Below are 17720 nucleotides of genomic sequence, written 5' to 3' on the forward strand. Positions count from 1 at the left end.
ATCAGACCCCCTCCCACTCAGGAATCAGATGTCTCCCAGTCAGGAATCAGACCCCTCCCATTCAGGAATCAGACCCCTCCCACTGAGGAATCAGACCCATCCATTTAGGAAACAGACCTCTCCCACTGAGGGATCAGACCCCTCCCATTCCGTAATCAGACCTTTCCCATTCAGGAATTAGATCCATCCCACTGAGGAATCAGACCCCTCCTATTTAGGAAACAGACCCCTCCCACTGAGGGATCAGACCCCTCTCTTTCAAGAATCAGACCCCCTTCATTTAGAAATCAGATCCTCCCATTCAGGAATCAGACTCCTCTCATTCAGGAATCAGACCCCTCCCATTCAAGAACTGATCCCTTCCATTCAAGAATCAGATCCTCCCATTCAAGAATCAGTATTCAGGTATCAGAACTCTCCCATTTAGGAATCAGACCCCTCCCACTCAGAAATCAGACCCCTCCCATTCAGGAATCAAACCCATCCCATTCAGGAATCACACTCCTCTCATTCAGGAATCAGACCCCCTCCCATTTAGGAATCGGACCCCTCCCATTCGGGAATCAGTCTGCAAAGGATACGGTGAAACAAACAGATTTTTCTTTAGAATAAAAACAGGTAGGAATCTGCAACAAGGTTTGCTGAAATCCTTGCAATGGACATTGATCACCCAGAGGGGATTGTTTTTTCTCAACAAAAATGGAGTTACACTTTAAATAAGAAAGGTAATTGCAGGCATTTTACAGTGTCTGCTCTTAGGCAGGACATTTACTTTTAAAAGTTGACAGCAGAGTACAGGATTTTTTTTGTGCTTATTACAATGTGATGAGAATGACATTGATGGTGGGATTCACACCTACAAACCCACACGTACTACATGCACGCGCACGCACCACAGTTCACGGTATATGTGCATCGCCACCCCAACTACACATACATAGTATATATAAACGTTACCGCCCTTGTGAGCACCATAATGCACAGATGTTAATGCAATGTGAGTTGTGGAGTGCTGCGTTTCTAAATAAAAATAGGGCAGGAATTTTATTTTTAATATGTCAAGGCTTGTAAAAGACCCTTTAAAGTAAAAGAGCTGCCTTAACACAATAAGCAATTATGTGCCTGAAGGCCTGTTCACACCATAACACAATCTGCTGCATTCAAAATAGATGGGCTGCCAACTCACCTCAATGCATGAAAAAAATGTGTCTAATATTTTTATTTCCTATGACCTCCTGCAACATCTAGTGGCCATAATGTGGTATCTCCCTGAAATACAGCAATCAGCAAAACACCAGATTATGGCCACTAGATGGAGCTGTCAATCATAGGAAATAAAAACATCAGAAAAAATTGTCGTGGTTATTCGTAATGGCTGGCAGGCAATTTTTTTTTATAAAAAGACCATTAAGTGTTTCCCAACCTCACTGCTCAGCTGGTCATTTTCTTAGGATTTGTCTCAGCGGGAACAGCTCTGATAATTACTGAGCCTGTAAAAAAAATGATTGCCTCATTTGAGTAAGGTGAATCATGAAAACATGCCCATGCCTGGGATACTAAAACATGAGGGTGGGGGACATCGCTGTAATGTGAGGGATCGGAGGGTTTACACTGACTGTAGGTGACGATGCTGTTGCAGTGATAGCACATAGTAGGCTCAATTCACAAAGTTTTATCAATGACCCAAGGCACTCACAGCCATATGATTATAATTGTTAAATTTCATCAGACTCGACTAAAAAAAACTGTCACTTTAATAAAAATGTTAATTGTCCTGATGTGTAATCTTTGTGAATTGAGCCTAGTGTTGGGTGTAAACAGCAGTCCACTTAATAGCTCTGCAGCATGGAGGACGGGTGAACCGTGCCCATGGCCGTACCCAACTCACAGCTGAGTTTCTATGATGAAGAGGGTCTGGAGAGAAATGGACTGCATTAATGTCCAGTGTTTGTGGAACAGATGATGCTGGACACATAACAGACACTGATCCATTCACAGCTGGACCGCAAAACTGCCCAAGTGGGTGTTGGTGCACAGAGCAGCCCTTGATAAAGGTCAAATGATATTCTGGAGTGAAATCACCCAGTACAATGTCACAAACCTCACCCTGTTAGTGGGATGTGGGTGACGGTGCTACAATCTCACCAAGCAGTTATCTGATGTATAAGTCAAGAGATGATTCAGCCCTTTACTGCAAATCCCTAAATATTCCCTAATAAAATATGAAAAATTTCTGTGCAAATTGTTTCTACAAGAAAAAAAGATTCTTTCCCTGTGATTTCCGACGCAGGATTTCAATAAGTTGTCCTTGAAAGTTTGTTTTCTGTGCTCTCACAGATGAAATGTTCATGTTGAACAGGTTGTGAAAAGGTAAGGACTTTGGAAATGGTAAAAGAGGCTTCCAGGAGAATCCTCAAAGACTGATTTCACAATGGACAACCACAACCACAGGACTGTCCATGGAGAGTCCAGACCACAGTCTTTGAATTATGGTAAGAGATCCAAGATGCCATCCACTGACCACCACGTAGAAGCCTAGAAACTAAACCTCTGATGTTCCATCCATAAAGACCCCAGATAAGAAGTCCGGGAATTCAAGAGAAACGACCACCAACAAAATGTCAACATTTTGTAAATCCAGATAGGGGAAGTATTTGTTCCATAACTGCCTGGCAGGTCTGGTCTGTGTGGTCCAAGTCTTGCCTAGGTTCATCCCCTGTTCATTAGTTCCCAGAAAATTTACTGAGTGACACATTCCAGAGGGTTGTCTACCATTTCACTATCCATGTCCGGGTTCAATGTCTTCTTCTGCTCAATCTCCACCTGGCCAGAAGAGAAGGACGGTGATTACTGATGGCCTGACATATCAATTCATCAAAGTGCAGATATAGCGATTCTCATAAAACTACATAAATGTGAATTTAGAGGAAAACAACCATCGAATCCAATTTCGCTGGCTCAGTTTCTCTGCTATTTGCTCAGGGTTCTTAGTACAGCGCTACAGAATATGTCAGAGCTATATAAATGTTTAATAACAATAGTGTGTAACTGTGGCACAAAATTAGAGTGCATGCTCCTTTGGTGCAGACTGAAGTGACAGTTCTCTGTACAGCTCTATGGAATATGTCAGAGCTATATAAATGTATAATGATAGGATGAGACTGTGGTGGGACATTAGAATGTAAGCTCCTCTGGTACAGAGAGTGATGTGACCGGCTCAGTGTTCTCTGTACAGCACTGTGGAATATGTCAGAGCTATATAAATGTATCATAATGATAGTGTGTGGTAGCCAAAAGAAAACAGTACCGCCCAGATGCCTCAGTGTATAGTGTGTCCGCCAGACTGGTTACACTGTAGGCTGGTGTCAGTTAGGACAGAAACTGGCTCATCAAGCCAGACCACGAGAAAATGGCACCCATCCGCACTCAGCATCGACTTACTGTGAACTAAGTGGTCAATCCAAAAATGTAAAATGGATCCAGCTTCCATCCCCTACCCACGGAGGAATCAACTAACACGTTTCACCCATGTGGATGCCTCTACAGTTAACCCCTAATTTGGCGAAACATGTTAGTGAATTCCTCCATGGGTAGAGGATGAAAGCTGAATCCATTTGCATTTATTTGGATTGATCAACTAGTTCACAGTGAGCCGATGCTGAGTGCGGATGGGCGCCATTTTCTTGTAATAATAGTGTGTGACTGGGGTGGGACATTAGAGTGTAAGCTCCTCTGCTGAAAAGACTGAGGTGCCTGCCTCAGTGTTCTCTGTACAGCACTGAGGTACATATCGAAGTTATATAAATGTAATATAATAATAGTGTGTGACTGTGGTGGGACATTAGAGTGTAAGCTCCTCTGGTACAGAGACCAATGTGACTGGCTCAGTGTTCTCTGTACAGCGCTGTGGTATATGTCAGGTTTATATAACAGTATAATAATAATAACAATAATAATAGTGTATGATTGGGAGGGTATTAGAGTGTAAGCTTCTCAGGTGCAGAGACTGATGTGAATGTTGTCTCCTTTATAAGATATTACTGTTCCCTAAGACGTTTGCAATGGAAACAAATCCATGGTATGGTATGATCAGATCTCACCTTGTAATGATAATGGGCCGAATAGTTCACCCACTTTTTGACTTCTGTCCTGTCCTCTACAGAAATGGAACGTACAGCGATCTTTGACGACGAGGCCGCTGGCATGTGGTATTCTACCTCCACGTGTTTCGCAAAGGTTCGTGGCACTTCCCGGTCTGATCCGAGCTCCAGGTGGCAGTAGAAGCAGTGGGGGTGACCCCATCCTTAAAAGGGAACAGAAGTCAGTGATAAAAAAAGTACATTATGTCCTCCAGGCATTGGGGCCCTATCTACATAAGCCCCCCCCTCAGCAGCAATAGGCCTCCCCAGTAAATATTGATCTCCATGCATAAAAAGTCCCCCCCCCATCAACAATAGATCCCCCAGAAGCCAGCATCAAAAGACTCTCCAGCACATCCCAGCACCCCTTGCCATACATACATTCAGTGCTGGAGGTGCCAGAACTGCATTCCCCCATGTTGCTGCTGAAAAAAGCCCTGAAATACACTAATAAGTTAATTATTCACAGATCGCATTTTTGATTATATAAAAACAATAAAAGTTTATTATTCCATCACGCCTTTGTGCAGACTATCACTGACTTTTTTTTTTCCCTGAAGTCCCGTGGTGTAGTGAACACACTCACAAAATTAGCAAAAAAAAAAAAAAGTGAGCACACAAAAAGTGCACAGGGTGGACGTCTGGCCCTCCTTTGAAGAGAAAGGGCCCTAGCCCTGATCTCTGGGGTGCAAGGCTCCTGACGGGGACTGAGGCACTCACTAGGTCCTCCCGGCCGAAACCAGGTGGACCCCTTTCTTCAGGAGGCCTGCCGAAGCAAGGCCACCTCGAGTTCTAAGCAGGGTTCCCCCAAAGGCAGACCCCATTGGAGGAGGAGACCCGGACAAAAAGGCCACATGCCCCCCCCACAACTTTCAGGGCAGGCTACACCCTATTAATCAGGAAAAGTGAAAGTGCTGTGCAAAAGTGCAAGTGACAAACATTAAAAAAAAAGGGAAAGGAGAAGTGGAAAAGTGCTATAGTGCCATGGGGAAATACTATGGCTGGCCGTTTGGCCAGCAATAAATAAAATTTACTCTGGTCCCAGCCAAAAGGACCAGCCCTAGAGGAAGGTGTGAAAAAAAGCCTGGCTGGTGCAGTGACCAAAGTGCCTAAAACACAAAGTGAGTTCCCTCACCGTGAGAATTGTGGCACCTCCGGACTACGGGCTTCTTTCTCAGCCCGGCCCTTGGCCAGACCAGTGCAGTCCCATCCCTACCAAAAAGGCATCAGAACTTAGGAAGCTAAGGGAGAGCCTTTCCGACAACCTAGGACAAGCCTGGTGTACCAGCCAAGAATCAGCCGGGAAGGAAAAGGCTCCCCCACCACTCTCACCATTCGCACTTAATTACATCTGGAATTACTAACTAATGCAGGCCATAGATGGGTCGAAAATCGGCTGATTTTTCGGCCGAAAAAAAAAATGGGTTAATTGGTCGGCCATTTTTGGGGTTTTGGCACATTTTTTTCATCGGTGAAGTTGGAAAAAAAATCGGTCGATTTTGCCGAATGGCCTATTTTCCCGGCAATGATGGGCAAATTGGCCGATCTTTTTACCAATAAAAAATCTGTGCATGAGCCATGGCCTGCAAGAAGAAGAAAAAGAAGAAGAAGAAAAAGAAGAAGAATAAGAATTCCAGTCCGCTATTATATTTGACATGAAAAAGTATTGCGGTTGCAGCAATGTATCTATTTGTATCCGAATAAAAACCATCTGTATCCAAAATGGATACAAACGGATACATTGTTGCAACCGCAATACGTTTTCATATCAAATATAATAGCAGAGCTCTCTGCAGGGACAGAAGTAATTAAATGCCGGCCATAGATGGGACGAAAATCGGCCAATTTTTTTTACAGTTGGTGGTAACGTCGGCCTATTGAACGATCGATTTTTCTTTTTTTTTTTCGACCTGTCTATGGCCTGCATAACTCCACAATTGGTGAAGAGAGCCAGGGTTCTATCCAAGACAACTGATAAGAACAGATACTACACTTGATCTTAGCAAAAGGCCGAGAAGCGATAACTAAGCCCTGACTTATTTTATATGTATATTGGGGACAATCATGTTGGCTCATCATACAAGTTCTCTTTTCTTCTTCGTGATTATGCTTTACTGCTCCTTTCAGTTGATGAAAGCCCACCAGTTGCCTGAGACTGATTTAAAACAATAGACTATGATACAGGGGCAGACTGACCATTTGGAAACTCGGGCACCGCCCAAGGGCCCGGTGTCAGTAGGGGGCCCCATGAGATGCCCCTGGTACCTTTTTCATAGGCTTTTTTGAGTTTGGGCAAGGACACAGGGGCCCCATGATCCCCTATTGCCCGGGGGCCCCATGAGTTGTCAGTCTGCCCTTGCTATGATAGTGATCCTGGTATCTCAGCAGCCAATCTGCAGGGACAATGAATACCTGCCTGATAAATAAATGACCAATAGAGGGAGACTTGCATATCAAGAGAACAGTGGGGTGTATGCAGGAATATGAACATTCAATGTTAAATTATTCAGCCGGTGCCGGCTTGAAGGATGTATTCTTTGACCCCTTGTATACCTTTGCTTACTTTGTCTGAGCCTAATGCATTAGGCCTCATGATCCTTGGTCATCTAAACCAGTGCTTCTCAACCTTTTTTCAATCAAGACACTCTCTAAAAGTATGAACAATCCCGAGACACCTTCTAAAATTATGGAAAGTCCCTAGGCACCCCATTCTAAAATGTAAAAAAATGTTCTAATAGTTTTAGATGACCCAACAGCATCCACACATGTAGGACACCCAACATCAGAGGTGATTTATTCTTCCAAAGCAAATACACTTTTGCACACTGGTACTGACTACTATTCCAATGTTTCTCTTCTCCCTCAGTTTTTCTCCATCACTAAGCTAATCTGACCCCCAACGCTGACAGTGAGGGGCAGGGAAGGGTCAAACTAGAATGCTGTGCAGGTAACCGACATACTCCTTATCAACCGGTGATGTCATTGGGTGTCAGGACACCGGTGGCTAGAAGGTCTTAATGGTGCATAACAAAAACATGAGGCTTTGTGGTTTGTATACAAGTTTTGGGCAATCTTTAGACATTTTGCCAAAGCACCCCCGAAAAAACCTCAAGGCACCCTGGATGAAAAAGGCTGATCAGAACTATATAATAGGCACCCTGGATGAAAAAGGCTGATCAGAACTATATAATAGGCACCCTGGATGAAAAAGGCTGATCAGAACTATATAATAATAGGTGCAGTGCTATAGAAATATATATAATAATTAGAGATGAGCGAATTATTCAAAAATTCGATTCGGCTGATTCGCCGAATTTGCTGGAGAAATTCGATTCGATGCGAATTTATTCGCCGCGAATTTAACTTATTTAAAGGGTTTCTAGGCTTCAGAGAGCCTTTATATTAGTGCAGAACACTGTACCTTTAATTTAAATGCCCTTGGAGTCTGCTGGGGAAGAGAAATAATACTGTCAGTCAGTATGACATGCAGATGAGTGCCGTCGATCTTAGAATCACCGCACACTTCACTCATTTGGGCAGTCATGGGGCACGACGACGACGAAGAAGAAGAAGAAGAATGAAGAAGAAGAATGAAAAGAAGAAGAAAAAGAAGAAGAAGAATGAAAAGAAGAAGAAGAAGAAGAAGAAGAATGAGAAGAAGAATGAGAAGAAGAATGAGAAGAAGAATGAGAAGAAGAATGAAAAGAAGAATGAAAAGAAGAATGAAAATAAGAAGAAGAAGAATGAAAAGAAGAAGAAGAAGAAGGAAAAGAAGAAGAAGAAGAATGAAAAGAAGAATGAAAATAAGAAGAAGAAGAATGAAAAGAAGAATGAAAATAAGAAGAAGAATGAAAAGAAGAAGAAGAAGAATGAAAAGAAGAAGGAAAAGAAGAAGAAGAATGAAAAGAAGAATGAAAAGAAGAAGAAGAATGAAAAGAAGAATGAAAAGAAGAAGAAGAATGAAAAGAAGAAGAAGAAGAAGAAAAATGAAAAGAAGAAGAAGAAGAAGAAGAAAAATGAAAAGAAGAAGAAGAAGAAGAATGAAAAGAAGAAGAAGAATGAAAAGAAGAAGAAAAAGAAGAAGAAGAATGAAAAGAAGAAGAAGAAGAAGAAGAAGAAGAAGGAGAAGAAGAATGAGAAGAAGAATGAGAAGAAGAATGAGAAGAAGAATGAGAAGAAGAATGAAAAGAAGAATGAAAAGAAGAATGAAAATAAGAAGAAGAAGAATGAAAAGAAGAAGAAGAAGAAGGAAAAGAAGAAGAAGAAGAATGAAAAGAAGAATGAAAATAAGAAGAAGAAGAATGAAAAGAAGAATGAAAATAAGAAGAAGAATGAAAAGAAGAAGAAGAAGAATGAAAAGAAGAATGAAAAGAAGAATGAAAAGAAGAAGAATGAAAAGAAGAATGAAAAGAAGAAGAAGAATGAAAAGAAGAAGAAGAAGAAGAAAAATGAAAAGAAGAAGAAGAAGAAGAAGAAAAATGAAAAGAAGAAGAAGAAGAAGAAGAAAAATGAAAAGAAGAAGAAGAAGAAGAAGAAGAAAAATGAAAAGAAGAAGAAGAAGAAGAAGAAGAAAAATGAAAAGAAGAAGAAGAAGAAGAAAAATGAAAAGAAGAAGAAGAAGAAGAAAAATGAAAAGAAGAAGAAGAAGAAGAAGAAGAAGAAAAATGAAAAGAAGAAGAAGAAGAAGAAGAAGAAAAATGAAAAGAAGAAGAAGAAGAAGAAGAAGAAAAATGAAAAGAAGAAGAAGAAGAAGAAGAAGAAAAATGAAAAGAAGAAGAAGAAGAAGAAGAAGAAGAAGAAAAATGAAAAGAAGAAGAAGAAGAAGAAGAAGAAAAATGAAAAGAAGAAGAAGAAGAAGAAGAAGAAAAATGAAAAGAAGAAGAAGAAGAAGAAGAAGAAAAATGAAAAGAAGAAGAAGAAGAAGAAGAAAAATGAAAAGAAGAAGAAGAAGAAGAAGAAGAAGAAAAATGAAAAGAAGAAGAAGAAGAAGAAAAAAAATGAAAAGAAGAAGAAGAAGAAGAAGAAAAATGAAAAGAAGAAGAAGAAGAAGAATGAAAAGAAGAAGAAGAAGAATGAAAAGAAGAAGGAAAAGAAGAAGAAGAATGAAAAGAAGAATGAAAAGAAGAATGAAAAGAAGAAGAAGAATGAAAAGAAGAATGAAAAGAAGAAGAATGAAAAGAAGAAGAAGAAGAAGAAAAATGAAAAGAAGAAGAAGAAGAAGAAGAAAAATGAAAAGAAGAAGAAGAAGAAGAAGAAAAATGAAAAGAAGAAGAAGAAGAAGAAGAAGAAGAAAAATGAAAAGAAGAAGAAGAAGAAGAAGAAGAAAAATGAAAAGAAGAAGAAGAAGAAGAAGAAGAAAAATGAAAAGCAGAAGAAGAAGAAGAAGAAGAAAAATGAAAAGAAGAAGAAGAAGAAGAAGAAGAAAAATGAAAAGAAGAAGAAGAAGAAGAAGAAGAAAAATGAAAAGAAGAAGAAGAAGAAGAAAAATGAAAAGAAGAAGAAGAAGAAGAAGAAGAAAAAAAATGAAAAGAAGAAGAAGAAGAAAAATGAAAAGAAGAAGAAGAAGAAGAATGAAAAGAAGAATGAAAAGAAGAAGAAGAAGAATGAAAAGAAGAATGAAAAGAAGAAGAAGAAGAAGAATGAAAAGAAGAAGAAGAAGAAGAATGAAAAGAAGAAGAAGAAGAAGAAGAAGAAGAACAAGAATGAAAAGAAGAAGAAGAAAAAGAATGAAAAGAAGAATGAAAAGAAGAAGAAGAAGAATGAAAAGAAGAATGAAAAGAAGAAGAAGAATGAAAAGAAGAAGAAGAATGAAAAGAAGAATGAGAAGAATGAAAAGAAGAATGAGAAGAATGAAAAGAAGAATGAAAAGAAGAATGAAAAGAAGAATGAAAAGAATGAAAAGAAGAAGAAGAAGAATGAAAAGAAGAAGAAGAAGAATGAAAAGAAGAATGAAAAGAAGAAGAAGAAGAATGAAAAGAAGGAGAAGAAGAATGAAAAGAAGAATGAGAAGAATGAAAAGAAGGAGAAGAATGAAAAGAAGGAGAAGAATGAAAAGAAGAATTAGAAGAATGAAAAGAAGAAGAATGAAAAGAAGAATGAAAAGAAGAATGAGAAGAATGAAAAGAAGAATGAAAAGAAGAATGAAAAGAAGAAGAAGAAGAATGAAAAGAAGAATGAAAAGAAGAAGAAGAATGAAAAGAAGAAGAAGAAGAATGAAAAGAAGAAGAAGAAGAATGAAAAGAAGAAGAAGAAGAAGAATGAAAAGAAGAAGAAGAAGAAGAATGAAAAGAAGAATGAAAATAAGAAGAGGAAGAAGAATGAAAAGAAGAAGAAGAATGAAAAGAAGAAGAAGAAGAAGAAGAATGAAAAGAAGAATGAAAAGAAGAGAAAGAAGAATGAAAAGAAGAAGAAGAATGAAAAGAAGAATGAGAAGAAGAATGAAAAGAAAAATGAGAAGAAGAATGAAAAGAAGAATGAAAAGAAGAATGAAAAGAAGAATGAAAAGAAGAATGAAAAGAAGAAGAAGAAGAATGAAAAGAATGAAAAGAAGAATGAAAAGAAGAATGAAAAGAAGAAGAAGAAGAAGAAGCAGAATGAAAAGAAGAATGAAAAGAAGAAGAAGAAGAAGAATGAAAAGAAGAAGAAGAATGAAAAGAAGAATGAAAAGAAGAAGAAGAAGAAGAAGAAGAAGAAGAAGAAGAAGAAGAAGAAGAAGAAGAAGAATGAAAAGAAGAAGAAGAATGAAAAGAAAAATGAAAAGAAGAATGAAAAGAAGAATGAAAAGAAGAAGAATGAAAAGAAGGAGAAGAAGAATGAAAAGAAGGAGAAGAAGAATGAAAAGAAGGAGAAGAAGAATGAAAAGAAGGAGAAGAAGAATGAAAAGAAGAATGAAAAGAAGAAGAAGAAGAAGTAGAAGAAGAAGAAGAAGAATGAAAAGAAGAAGAAGAATGAAAAGAAGAATGAAAAGAAGTAGAAGAAGAAGAATGAAAAGAAGAAGAAGAAGAAGAAGAATGAAAAGAAGAAGAAGAAGAATGAAAAGAAGAAGAAGAATGAAAAGAAGAATGAAAAGAAGAATGAAAAGGAGAAGAAGAATGAAAAGGAGAAGAAGAATGAAAAGAAGAAGAAGAATGAAAAGAAGAATGAAAAGAAGAAGAAGAAGAAGAAGAAGAAGAAGAAGAAGAATGAAAAGAAGAAGAAGAAGAAGAATGAAAAGAAGAAGAAGAATGAAAAGAAGAATGAAAAGAAGTAGAAGAAGAAGAATGAAAAGAAGAAGAAGAAGAAGAAGAATGAAAAGAAGAATGAAAAGAAGAAGAAGAAGAATGAAAAGAAGAAGAAGAAGAATGAAAAGAAGAAGAAGAAGAAGAATGAAAAGAAGAAGAAGAAGAATGAAAAGAAGAAGAAGAATGAAAAGAAGAAGAAGAAGAATGAAAAGAAGAAGAAGAATGAAAAGTAGTAGAAGAATGAAAAGAAGAAGAAGAAGAATGAAAAGAAGAAGAAGAATGAAAAGAAGAATGAAAAGAAGAATGAAAAGAAGAAGAAGAAGAATGAAAAGAAGAATGAGAAGAATGAAAAGAAGAAGAATGAAAAGAAGAAGAAGAATGAAAAGAAGAAGATGAATGAAAAGAAGAAGAAGAAGAATGAAAAGAAAAAGAATGAAAAGAAGAATGAGAAGAAGAATGAAAAGAAGAATGAAAAGAAGAATGAAAAGAAGAATGAAAAGAATGAAAAGAATGAAAAGAAGAATGAAAAGAAGAATGAAAAGAAGAAGAAGAAGAATGAAAAGAAGAAGAAGATGAAAAGAAGAAGAAGAAGAATGAAAAGAAGAAGAATGAAAAGAAGAAGAGGAAGAATGAAAAGAAGAAGAAGAAGAATGAAAAGAAGAAGAAGAAGAATGAAAAGAAGAATGAAAAGAAGAAGAAGAAGAAGAATGAAAAGAAGAATGAAAAGAAGAAGAAGAAGAAGAATGAAAAGAAGAAGAAGAATGAAAAGAAGAAGTATTCCAGTACAGCAAAAAGTGTATCTGCAGAGAGCTCCGCTATTTCTGACAGTTCTGACAGTTCATTTACAGCGGTTGAAACATTGCATCTATTTCCGAATAAAAACATCTGTATCCTAAATGGAAACAAATAGATACAATGTTTCAACCGCTGTAAATGAACTGTCAGAACTGTCAGAGAACTGTCAGAAATAGCGGAGCTCTCTGCAGTGACACTTTTGCCGGCTGATCTGGGAAAATTCGATTCGTGCATCCGAAGTTGGCTAAAATTCGGATTCGATGCGAATCGAATTTTTCCTAATATTCGAAACGAATTCCACTTCGCCAAGTTCGATTCGCTCATCTCTAATAATAATCAATGTCCACAAATAAATATAACAAATAATAAAATGTTCCTGCGTGCAGATCTGGGTAATAAATAATGGTGCTCCAAAAAGGTATGGTAGAATTACGCACTCACCAGATGCGTAACGTAAATACACATTGTATATATGTGTAGAGGTCCCCTTTAGGATATGGGTAAGGTTCTGCCACAGGATAATCCTCCCTCTAAATATGGTGGTGCTGTCAGTAATTCACGGGATAGTATAGGATCCAGCTAAACCAGAGGTCCCTTTAAGGGATGGACGGGTGTGGACGCTTTGCACATTGACATAGACAAACAAGCAGCTTCACAGTAAAAAAAGGCATTTTCTATGGTCTCCTGTGTGGAGCTATTTACTTTTACAGCCCATCCTGATCCAGCCATCCATCAACATCCAGAGAGGGGAGTTCCTTAATGCCGATATCCACACCCATCCATCCCTTAAAGGGACCTCTGGTTTAGCTGGATCCTGTACTATCCCGTGAATTACTGTCAGGAATGGACTTGCCAATAGTGGTGGGACTCACCTGCCTTCTGGGCTGCAGTACCAGGGCTGGCCAGCGGGTGCTCTCAACAACCAGAGGTTCACTTCGGCAATTAGCCATCACCTGGGGCTGATTGCAGGTGTATTTAAGGGATGGCCAGACCTGCAGTCTGTGCCTTGGTGTGTGTTTTTCCATGGGCCCCTGTACCTTGTAACCTGCATTCCTGTTCCTGTTTCTGCCTGACTTGTTGCCGACCCTGCCTGATCCTGACCTCTGCTGACTTCTCCTGTTTTGATCCCTGGCTTGTGACCCTGACCATTCTCTCCGCTTGCTCCTCCTGTACCTACCTGCCCGATAGTTATCCACCCGGCCTGCCTGACTACGTTGTGCTCTATATGTGTATGTACCTGTGTATCTGTATCAGTTTAGGTTTGGGTTTGTTTCACCTTGTTGTATGTATTTGTGTCAGCTTGGGGTTTGGTGCACTGCGTTTATGTTTGTATTGTTAGTCTTAATAAATTGTCTTGTTTATACCATATCTGGAGCCTGTGTTTCCCTGTGTCAGTACACACATCTCTGGTCACACCCGCATCCCTGACAATTACTGACAGCACCACCATGTCTAGAGGGAGGATTATCCTGTGGCAGGACCTCTACACATATATACAATGCGTATTTACGTTACGCATCTGGTGAGTGCGTAATTCTACCATACCTTTTTGGAGCACCATTATTTACTACCCAGATCTGCATGGAGGAACATTTTAATATTTGTCATATTTATTTGTGGACATTGATTATTATATATATTTCTATAGTGCTGCACCTATTATTTGCTTTGATCTTCTGAAGGTTTTTATTGATTACCTTTGGTGTTATAGCTGCTGTTTCCAAGAGCGCTCACTACTTTCCTTTATGTTTATGAGAATAAATGACCTGTTAACTCCCTGACCTACCGTCATTTCAGAGTGGATTTCAGTTTCACATAAGACTCACACATAATGTAAACAGCTGTTATGCACACTCAGGAGCTGGTGGATAGTATGTTGACAGTGCAGCGACCGTTACAATAGATAACCTCTGACTGCTGACTCTCAGACTCAAAGTAAGTTAAACCTGGAGCCCAGAGTCGGGCTTTAAGGATAAATACAAACAAGTCTCATGACAGAAATTAAAGTGTACCTATAGTAAAGCTTAGGGTAGTGAAGTGTTGTCAGGAATCCCAGAACAACGTTTCTTACCTGAGTTTTTATCTGGCAGTCTGTTTATCCTCCACACGATGGCATTATAGGCATGTTCATACTTGGCTGTTCCCAGTGTTACTCTCATGGCTGGTTCTGTCCCAGATACACTGGGAGAACCGAAGCTGGCCTCCCTGTTTACTTTGGCCTTCAAGGACTTCTCGCCCAATACACTGTCTCTTCGGAAATAGTTCACCCACTCTGGTGGTACTGGGTGCCGAATAGTGATGTTCTCACAAGGGACCTGTGACAGACTGTCTCTGTTGGAGGAGAAGCCCGAAGACATGACCAACCAACTCTGGAGCTCGACCTCGGCCCCGCGAATGCAAGCCATGGTCCTGAGTGTGAAAGGCAAAGTCTTTTCAGAAAATATTGTCCTTACCCTCATTAGTTCAAACCTACACGCATCCAACGGTGTAAACACCACCATCCTGGAGCTGTGAAATGCTTCCTCGTCCACAGACGAGTGGAATTGGCAATCATGGAGTCTCACCCACTTGGTTGTAGTGGTTGGCATAATGTCATGTCTGGAGACAACTTCATTGCCTTTAATAAGGATGTCATTAAGTCCTAGGCTGCAGTCCGCCATACCTGAGATAAAGCTAAGAACATGGACTCGTGTGATCACAGAGTGTTCGAGGAGCTGGACTTCCCCCTTGCCAAGGATTCCACGGAATTCATCTTTCACGTCCACAGTGATCTCCTCCTCTATGTAATTTTGGTGCACAGTGCTAAGGTCTACTGTGGCCGGAAGGCGGAAGAGGACATCCTGGACAGAGGCAATCATGCTTATAAAGTCTGAATAGTCTGTTGTCCCCAGCTTGACCACTTGCTCCCTCTCCCCTGTGTGACTGACCAGAGGCATTGGCTGGTATTTACGTTTTTCTTTGTACAGTACCCGGTCGATACGGATAGTGTGAATCCTGCCATTGTCATCATAGTTTTGCAGTTTAGGATCTGCAATCTCATGGTTGACCTCTAGTTTAAACTCCCTAAAAGGCTTTTCCAAACCCTTTTCGTAAAAGAGTTGCAAAAACCCAGCTTCAGTGACTTTGACATAGATAGGGCCCCAATGCCTGGAGGACATAATGTTCTTTTTCTCTGGAATCCTAAGCATCATTGGCCAACCATCCTTTGGTTGGGGCTTGGTAAAAGTCAAACAATGGCCAAGAGGTTCATCATACCTCAGAGGGTCATCTGGCAGAGTAGGGCTACCAGGGGAATCTGGGTCTTCAATCTGAATCTGTTTGAGATGTTCTACAGCATCAGCTTGCAAAGCCTTCTTTCGATAATCCTCAAACTGATCAGTATCAAGTTCCTCAGCAAGAAGAGAGATGGAATTTCTTTGACTTGAGTCCGGGCCACTGGATACTGAAGAGTGTTGAGAACGCCTTTCTTGCTCCTCAAACCATGAGCTAAAAGGATTGATTGGTGATGGCTGGACATCTTTCAAGGCCTCATCTAAAAATGGGTTGGGAGCCTTTGTGGGGGTGGAATTTAACGAGAGCTGCCTGTGCAAAGATGAAAAGTCAAGCCTCTGCGTCCTGTTTAGGTCAACCAATGAGCTCTTGGGCCTTTCCCTTTTTTTTAAGGCTCCAACAGGTTTAGAAACAAAGTCCGGCGTTGAAGGAGATTTTGGGCTCGCTGTTGGCTTTTGAGGAGCATTGCTTGGGGAAGGTGGAGCAATTTCCTCTTCAAAAGTGACCCAACTGGGAAAACGAGAACTGGTTTCGGTGTGACCATTAAGTGGACAAGTGTTGGATGGCCAGCCGACGATCTCCATGTCTAGCTCATCATCATCTTGGAGAGAGGAGTTATCTGAAGGATGAAAAAGAAAAAAGTTAAAGATATAACACAAGGCAACAAACAACATGAGAGTAAGCTTTCAAAAATGTCAACTAATGTAAACTTCATAGGAATGGAAAAGTAGTTACAGTTAATGTGGAACTCTAGCCAGGCAAACGTGCCAATTTTTGAATGTTCATGGCCATGGAAAGGATATGACCATTTCCCTTCCTGAGCATGTCATAGCTGAGCAGGTCCCATGATGTAGTGGGGGGATATAAAAAAAAGAGACACTTAAAGATGTCATTGCTTAGACTTGTAAATTGGCTGTACTCCCATCGCAAATCAAAATACCTATACATAGTGATGGCAACGGCCTTTACAAATGTTTAACTTTTTAATGAGTTTGTTGACGTCCTGCAGGCTGCGCACTATATAAACAGGACGCCTGTGTTTTTTTGCATTCTGTTTCCCAGAATCTCTGGGCCTGAGAATCAGCATTGGCACTGACCGCACAACCTCCGGAACCAGGAAAAGACTGAGATAAGAGTCACACAACCCTCAGCTGCAGGAAGAACCCCTGACACTTACACCCAACTCCCTTAACCCTTTAGACTAAACCACAGGCATAAAGAGGAAAACAAAACAGAGCACACCAGCAAGTGCACATAAAACACCCAGGGGCGGACTGACCATTTGGAAACTAGGGCACTGCCCGAGGGCCCGGTGTCAGTAGGGGGCCCCATGAGATTCCCCTGGTACCTTTTTCATAGGCTTTTTTGAGTTTGGGCAAGGACACAGGGGCCCCATGATCCCCTATTGCCCGGGGGCCCCATGAGTTGTCAGTCCGCCCCTGAAAACACCTACACACCCTACAAAGAAACCAGGTCAGAACATATAACCAGGTGCACCAACCTCCAATCAGATGTCACCTCCCTTGTGCAGATGCTAAAACTACCAGTTCCAAAAAGCTGGCAATGGGAGGGAGAGCTTATGGTGATGGGATAGTATAGTAAGGGCTCATTCACGTTGGTGGCAACTTTTCTGCCCTTCTGAACAGCAATCTGCAATGGATCGCTTTTCAGTGGGTGGTTGACAGGTGGCTGGAGTTGCTAGGGCCGATGCCTGGCTCTGATGTAAAGGAGACTTTGATGGGAACCCTGATGTAAGGGGGACTCTAGTGGCTGCCCTGATGTAAGAGGGACTCTGATGGGGATACTTGATGGAAGGAGGCCTCTGATGGGGACATTGATGTAATGGGGGACTCTGATGGGGACATTGATTTAAGGGGGGATTCTGATAGGGACACCTGATGTAAAGGGGGATTCTGATAGGGACACCTGATGTAAGGGGGAATTCTGATAGGGACACCTGATGTAAGGGGGGATGCTGATAGGGACACCTGATGTAAGGGGGCACTCTGATGGGGACCCTGATGCAACGGAGAACTCTGATGCAGGGGCGTATTTACCACAAGGCAAACAAGGCATTTGCCTAGGGTGGCATTGTTTAGTGGGGCAGCACTGCCCCCTGGAAGAAGGGACATATGTGACATGGGGACCAGGTGGGATCTGAGAGGGGCTGCTTGATGGTGCATTCAGGGCCCAACTGTCGTTCCCGGGGATGTCCAGAGCTGTGAAGGTGAGTGTTTTTCTCTCTGTCCCCGTGGTGGGTGGATGGGGGGTGTTAGTGGAAGGGTGGGGGGGGGAT

At 40.6% G+C, this 17720-nt stretch overlaps 1 protein-coding gene and 1 pseudogene across 8 annotated transcripts in view; both read right to left on the reverse strand.

Moving 5' to 3' along the window:
- Window positions 1-578: 578 nt before the first annotated feature.
- Window positions 579-17720, reverse strand: part of STON2 (stonin 2) — a 112319-nt gene continuing 95177 nt past the window's right edge. For all 8 annotated transcript variants that reach the window (XM_089654812.1, XM_089654814.1, XM_089654816.1 and 5 more), the window contains 3 exons: window positions 14226-16043; window positions 4101-4303; window positions 579-2823 (listed from right to left, as the gene is read on the reverse strand). In XM_089654812.1, coding sequence (XP_089510938.1) covers window positions 2740-2823; window positions 4101-4303; window positions 14226-16043 — 2105 coding nt within the window. In that variant the 3' untranslated portion in view covers window positions 579-2739. The remainder of the gene's footprint in view (window positions 2824-4100; window positions 4304-14225; window positions 16044-17720) is intronic.
- On the reverse strand, window positions 6075-6161 carry LOC149444207 (U2 spliceosomal RNA; annotated as a pseudogene).

The sequence above is a fragment of the Staurois parvus genome, unplaced genomic scaffold (genome assembly GCF_062004578.1).
Source record: "Staurois parvus isolate SC_StPar_1 unplaced genomic scaffold, SC_StPar_1.0 ptg000801l, whole genome shotgun sequence".
Taxonomy (NCBI): domain Eukaryota; kingdom Metazoa; phylum Chordata; class Amphibia; order Anura; family Ranidae; genus Staurois; species Staurois parvus.